Raw genomic sequence first — 7,266 nt, 5'->3', positions numbered from 1 at the left:
AGTAACAGGGGGTATATTATATATCCATGAGGTCAAAGTAGAGTCGCACCTCCAGTGCTAGTTAATTTTCCTGATCTCCCTCAACTAATAAATAGCGATGGAACCAGAAAATTTGTAGAAATACAATCAGCTTCACTAACATTATAGCACATCACAATAAAATTTCATTGCTTGCCTTTTATGCCAAATGAATCATCCAATTGTGTCAGATACTAATCTTCATCTCAATGCCACAGCCATCAATTTTTCTCAACTAGACCCTGTAGCATATGCAAGCAATCAGAAGTACCACCAAGAAAACTTACTCACTTTCTCGCATGCAATTGCCAGGCAAGAGGTGCAGAAACTGATCGACATGATGAAGTAGATAAGAAGGAAGATTAACAGCAGAATATGAACTAGGTATCGGACCCAACTTGCCAATAATTTCTTTAAAAGTGTATTCCTCTGGAAGCATGTCAAACAGGTCTGCTCCTCGACATATCACATCTTGAATTCTGTAAGGATTCAAGTAGTAGGCAAATCTCACACGATCAACATGGCTATACGCCTTCATCTTAAATATGAATTGACTTATGTGGCGAAAACAGAAGCTGCAATGCCAACCAGAATCAGCTAACAGATCATCCGTCTGACGGAAGTGGGCATATCTGGTCTTCCCTGAACGGTACCTGTGAATGGAAGCTCTCCAGCTCTTGCTATCAAGGTAAAACTCAAAAGAGTATAGATAATTACGGAGCTGCAGATGAAGTTTCTCAGGAATCTCGTCGCACCATCTCAGGAGGTCAATCGTATGGCCACTTGGGATTTCATCGACATCAGACATGATCAACAAGTCATCATCCTCGATACCTGCTATCTTTAGAAGCTGATCCAGGGCCACTCGCTGGTATGACTCCTCAACAAAAGGATTCTCTCCCTTCATGAACCTTCCCCCAATCTTGCCATAGGTTAGCCGTGACTCAGCAAACTTAAATCGTTTCCGGTTGTTGGCAAAAACGAGGGGTTTTATCAGACCAGTGAAGGTGGAATTTGATTCAAGGAGGACAAACTCTGAGACGTACGGACTGAGCTCTTGCCACCGGATCTCGAGCATATCGAGCTCGTTGCTGAATAAGACAGCATCGTAGACACGGCGAGGGTTGTCGCGGACGCCCCACCCATGAAGCTGGCAGAGGCGCTCCATCGAGACGTTGGGATGATAGTAGTGGGGGATAGTACGGAAGGGTTTGGGAGGGGACTCCCAGATGGGTCGGAGGAAATAGCTGATCTTTTGGCCATGCAAGTAGATGATGACAATGAGGATCGGAACTCCGATGAGGAGGAGAAGCAATGCCTTGAAATCGAACCCTCGGAGGGCGCACCGGAGTCGCGACATGCTGAGACCCGCCCTCGACATCTGCAGCAAAAGAAATCAAACGATGAAAAAAGTAAGCAAACTCGAACAAATTGCTCGAGAAAAGGCCTACAATCCATACCCTTCTTTTCCAAAAATCGGTAAAAATTTGAAACTAAGCAAACAGACGAGGCCGACATTATCTAGACCTCGGATGGATAAACTGAAGAACAAACTAAAATCAAGCAGAAAAAAATCGAATTCACCGATTCCCAACCCTAATAAAGGTCTCAGGAAAAGGGAAGTGAATTAAAAATCACCTCGCCGCAGACGTCCTCGCAGATATCGTCGGTCTTCTTGGAACAATAGTATCCAGATTCCCGCATGATGAGTGGAAATGAAATCCAGAATCAGAAGGGGAAGAAGGAAAAAAAAAAAAAACAGAATAAAAATTTTCCGCCCAAAAAAGTCTCGAAGCTCCAAGCTCTGTCTGGCGATGCCAGGCACGGATCAGATCACAGCCGGTCGCCGTCTCGCCAGCGGCGACGTCCGGCCGCCTCCTCCGGCGCTCAAGATTATCCTCGCTATCTTCCTCGTTTTCGATGAATGGCGTGGGCCAATCGCAGCGCGAGCCCCTAAAAATCAGCCTGGCAGGAGGAACCGGCAAAGGAAACGACGACGACAGGAATCGATCCGATGGTGCCCCTCTCCTCCTCTCCTCTCGACCTCTTCTGCGTTTGTTCTCTTGCGTGGCTGTTGTGCTGCTCTGGCTTCGTCGATGTAACGACAGATTGTCATGCCTATTTTCCTCCTCGCCCTTTATATTTATAGATATTACTAAATCCAAGTATCGAACGGCCACCAGTACTTTCGTTTCCTCTTTCAAACTAACCATTTTAATTAATAGTTTCAAAATACTGAAGAGGATGATAATATCTGTAACGGATCAGAGGACGTGAGATTAGCAATTGCTGGACGGTAAAAAATTTCGCTTAGCCCCTTGTGAGTTTTGTTTTTTTAAAGAACAAACCGTTTCATCAGTTTGCTTGACTCTCATTTATTTTACCCATCATCTTGATCATCATCATCCTTGATTAAAAAAAAGTGATGTTACATGAGTATCGTATTGGTATCTATCAGATAACAACATTTACCGAACCATTTTTATATTATTTATTTATCGTATTAAGGTTCTAAAATTTCTAAAACGCATAGCACCTCCTTATTACGCCCCCTTTCTTTATTAGCATCCGGAGTCGACTGTGTATCCTTATATTATCATTGATGATGTTAAATATCTCAAAAATACTTTAAATCAAATTTATTTTATTGTATTCGTTATATCATTTTGATTTTGAATGTAATCATGCCCTTTACATAGATTTTATAGCATACATTTAGAGATATGAGTTTTTTAAATTAATATAGCGAGTTGTATAATGGTATTGCCACATCACATAAAATTTAACAGTTAGAGTGAGTGTTGATTACATATTTAACACGGTAAATTTAGAATTACTATTACGGTTGACTATGTTAGATATACCATTAAAGTTTATATTAGAAATAAATAGATAAAAGATATCTCTATTGATAGGAAATTTTTTTAATAAAATAAAAAATAAATTTATGAGAATTTATACCTAAAATATATAATATCATTCATTATGAAAATATGTGAATTCTTTGTCCTAATAAGTGATATAAGAGTTATGATGCAGACCGGATGTCATGTGAGGTGATCTTGAAAGAAGTTGAGGGGAGACTCAGAGATCGAATGCTTACGGAGAGTCCTGAAGTAGATCTAGAATGATCGGATTTTTACGGGGAGATCCGGAACAGGTCAAAAGTGATCGAATGTTAGAAGGAAAACTTGAAACATGTCAAAAGTGACTGGATGCTTGAGAGAAGTTTATAGCAAATCAAGAATGATTAGATATTTGAGGAAAGACTCGGACTATGAGAGTAATAGAAATTTTTTTTAAGAAAAGAAATGTTAAAAATATAATCAAAATCTCTATTAAAAATACATAGAAAAAATTAAAAATTTCTAAAAAGTAAAAGATATCTTTGTTAATATAAAATTTTTTAGAAATAATCTAAAAATAAATCCATAAACACTCATGGAGAACATAAATCTGCTATGTTTTTTTTGAATTGTGTTTTTAAAATTCTAAAACTTTGGTAACCGAATTCAGTAATACGAAACCTACCTACACAGATGAAGAAAAATGTTGATTTGATAATGTATGAATGAAAAAAAAAAATCAATCTATCCAATTTTAATAAAAATTTCTTCATGCAGCAAATTGATTCCCACGTCGATTATTAAGAGTTTAAGAAGACAAAAAAATATATATTTTCACTATGTATGACAAGTGTAGAATAAAATATAAAGTGTATTATAAAAAATATTTTATTGATCTTATATTGTCATATAATATAAACGAAAGTAATCTATATGAATATTTTAAAGAACCATATATGATCCCACTTTATGTTTTTTACAAATGCAAAATCATATTTTTTTTAAATGTAAAAGTACCTTAATATTCATTCAGTACTCATGTGACAAAAATGAAAGTAGATATGGAAAGAGTCTAAGGCACCTGATGGGTTTAAATTCCAAAGCGCGAGTAACTTAGTTGATCCATCAGATAAGTTTAAAGTATGAACGGCTCCTCATTTAGCCGTCAACGTCTTACATTTTTTATTTTACTAGAAAAAAATACTCTATAATACACTATAATTAAGATTCAAATCATAAATACCTAAATAAACTGTTGAACACTGCTGTACCGGGGCAAATACTTTGATGATCCATGCATATGATAAAATGAAGGCAAACATTAGCTTGAAAGTCCAAAGAGTAAAAATATGATCATTCAGATTTTCTTTTTTATATTCAACTTCCTTATTCATTAAGGTTTCGTGTAGTTGGTCAAGATCCTTAATGAGCCAACGTTCATTAACTAGAAAACATCACATTTTGGATTAAAGTAATAATAATAATTAAAAACAATCCTTAAAATGAGTAGCGGATAGGAAAGCCTACATATGGCGAGGCGTAAGTAGAGTGGGAGGTTAAAGTGATTACTAGACTTGACCATACTTTTGAACTCGATTCATCTTATTCCTTCAATTGGGTTATCTGACTCCACCTATTTAGTCACCGGATCCCTCCGACTTAGTTCACTCAATTCCTTCAGATCGGCCATCCGACTCTGTCTATTGAGTCACCAAACCTTTCTGACTTGGTTCAATCGGCTCTTTCAGTTCGGTCATCCAACATTGGGGCCTACATTCTATGTGACTTGCCGTACCATTTTTCTCGAAGAACATTAGTAACATAGTTGTTTCTCCCGAAAGACGTGGACAACGTAGCCGTTTCTCCCAGAAAACATTAGCAAATGCATGAGTAATGTAGGGGCGCAACTACAGTTCTTTAAAAGGTCGCATGTTTCTACAAGTGTAGGTATGCACACACTACATCTAAACTCTTCTACTACTCTACATCTTATACCTTTCCCATCATATGGTCATGCCGAGTCCATCCTCAATGGCCATTCTAATGTCTAGTTAAGTGTTGCAGATATCCCAAACATTTTCTTTATCATCGAAGCATCCAAGATCTCTCCCTCAACAGTGTTGTTTAAAGGAGAGTACTAACATGGTAGTAAATTGCACCAAAATAACAAGCATGTAATAAACAGGTAAATAAAAGAGTAAGATTCAGAAATTGGTATCTTCCGGTTGAAGCGTCAGCGTGCCGACTGTCTTTAGAGAATTTATTGTCGTCCACGGTGCAGAGGCTCTTCGGTAAAATCCTCCCAAGATCCGACAACCACTTGCGTCGTCCGTAGGTGCACTCCAAGACGAACGTCGCACTTGGACTCAACCTCAGATCGCGGAACCAAGCCTCAGGACACACAGAGAGAGGGGAGAAGGAGAAGAGCAGAATGTTCGAGTGATTCTGAACGAGGAATAAAGGTGCAGTATTTATTCACTTCGAAGCAGTAAGCACTGCTTCGCCAGCGAACCAAAGCGTTGGTTCGAAGTGCATCGTGGGACAGAACCAAACCTCGCCAGGTGCGTTGGTTCTGGGATAGAACCAAACCAAACCAAAGACTGACAAAAACAAACCAGGCCACCTGCAAGCGTGAGGCCCACGAGCTGGGGATTTGCACCCCCTCTGCGCGCGATGATCGCGTGCGTCGCGCCCGGTTTATGGATTTTAGGTTCGAACCCCCCGAAACCACCTGATTTGGGCTCGGCCCGCGCATGCGTGTAGGTCCCCTTAACGTTGCTAAGCAAGGATGGAAGAGATCCATATATAAAGTCTTCCAACCTTTTTAGCTTAGCAATGTGGGACTAAATGCATTCACATATGCATTACCATAGCAACTTAGGCTGCGTTTGGTAGCCTGTAATCTACCTTGTAATGTAATCCAGATTACATTACAAAGTTGATTATTTTGTTTGGTTTGATTTAAAACTTGTAATGTAATGTAATCTGGATTACAAAAGGTAGTGAAGATTTGTAATCTGGATTACAAAACAAATGCTATGTAATCCGATTACATTACGAGGTCATCGTTTCACCAAAGTTTAAATGCCGAATATACCCCTAGTCTGTTGTCGACCGCCGCCCGCCACCAGTCGCCGACCTTCATCGCCGGTCGCCGCCGGTCGCCGGTCGCCGCCGGCCGTCGCCGGTCGCCGCCGGCCGTCGCCGGTCGCCGCCGGCCGTCGCCGGTCGCCGCCAGCCGCCGCCGGTCGCCGCCAGCCGCCGCCGGTCGCCGGCCGTCGCCAATCGCCGGTCGCCGGCCACCGCGCGATCGCCGGCCGTCGCCGGTCGTCGGCCGCCGCCGGCAATCGGCCACCACTGTCGCTGTCAATCGTCGGCCGCCGATCGCCGTCCGCCACCGTTGCATGCTGGTCGTCGCCCGCCTGCCGTCACCCATCGCCGCCGATTAGCGAAGACTGTGGCTTGTTGCGGCGACCGACGGTGGCGGCGGTAGCTGGTTGCCGATGGCTGCCGCAAACTCCGACAGAGGTTTGGCGACCGCCGATAGAGGTCACAGGATATTTTTATCATTTTATAATAATATGAATTACATTCCTTATAAAAAATAATGGATACCAAACAAAAGAATGTAATCACCTTTGTAATCAAAGATTACATACATTACATTACCAAACGTAGTAATGTAATCAAGATTACATTACATTACATTACAAATTTGATTACATTACAAGCTAGATTACATTACACCCAACCAAACGTAGCCTAAAACAAAAGAAAAATACTTTGAATTAAACACAAAACTCAACAATCCCCCACTAATTCAAGTTATTTTGGTCGAAAAATAGAGACTTGTCCTGAGGCTTGGTTGCAATGAGCTTTTAGTGAAAATACCTTCCGGTTTGAATTTTCACCTAAGTACACCAATCTTATTCACATAGGTTTGAAGTGAACTCAGTCTTGAACTTAAACCTTTTATATGTGAAAATCAATTGGTAATAACTCATCACGGGCGACGGTTGAATCCTTCTAGATTGGTGCATTACGACCATGCCACCGAATCTTGTTTCATAATTGCTAAGGAGAGTTGCCTAGACCCCCCACACTGCGGCCCCACAGTTACACTTACATAGGTGAGTTCTCCAAGGATGTACTGCGAGCATCCTGTCGTTAAGACCTTGAACTCATTAAGAGCTCCTAAGCTCATCCTTACTAGCAGTCAAGCATCTATCCAGGGAAGAGACTATGAGATTACATCTCAATCAATTTGATGCTTACGGTTCATCCTTATAACTTGTTTATACCACATTGAACCTACTTCTTGGGATCTCCAATCAGATAGGTTGGGTTGCCATTATAGATGAAACCAGGATAGACCTTAGTCCCATTCCTTTACTGGATCTCT

General features: G+C 40.8%; 1 protein-coding gene across 1 annotated transcript; it reads right to left on the bottom strand.

The window, feature by feature from the left end:
- Nucleotides 1–2,126, bottom strand: LOC122024772. Its single transcript, XM_042583465.1, has 2 exons — nt 1,657–2,126; nt 1–1,399 (listed from the first exon to the last, which is right to left on the bottom strand). Exons 1-2 carry the CDS (start codon nt 1,720–1,722, stop codon nt 302–304), a joined length of 1,164 nt encoding a protein of 387 aa, XP_042439399.1. The 5' UTR covers nt 1,723–2,126; the 3' UTR covers nt 1–301.
- Between the last annotated feature and the right edge of the window lie 5,140 nt (nt 2,127–7,266).

The sequence above is a fragment of the Zingiber officinale genome, chromosome 9B, assembly GCF_018446385.1.
Source record: "Zingiber officinale cultivar Zhangliang chromosome 9B, Zo_v1.1, whole genome shotgun sequence".
Taxonomy (NCBI): Eukaryota; Viridiplantae; Streptophyta; class Magnoliopsida; order Zingiberales; family Zingiberaceae; genus Zingiber; species Zingiber officinale.
Note: the sequence above shows the minus strand (reverse complement) of the source record. Positions and strands in the feature narration are given on the sequence as shown.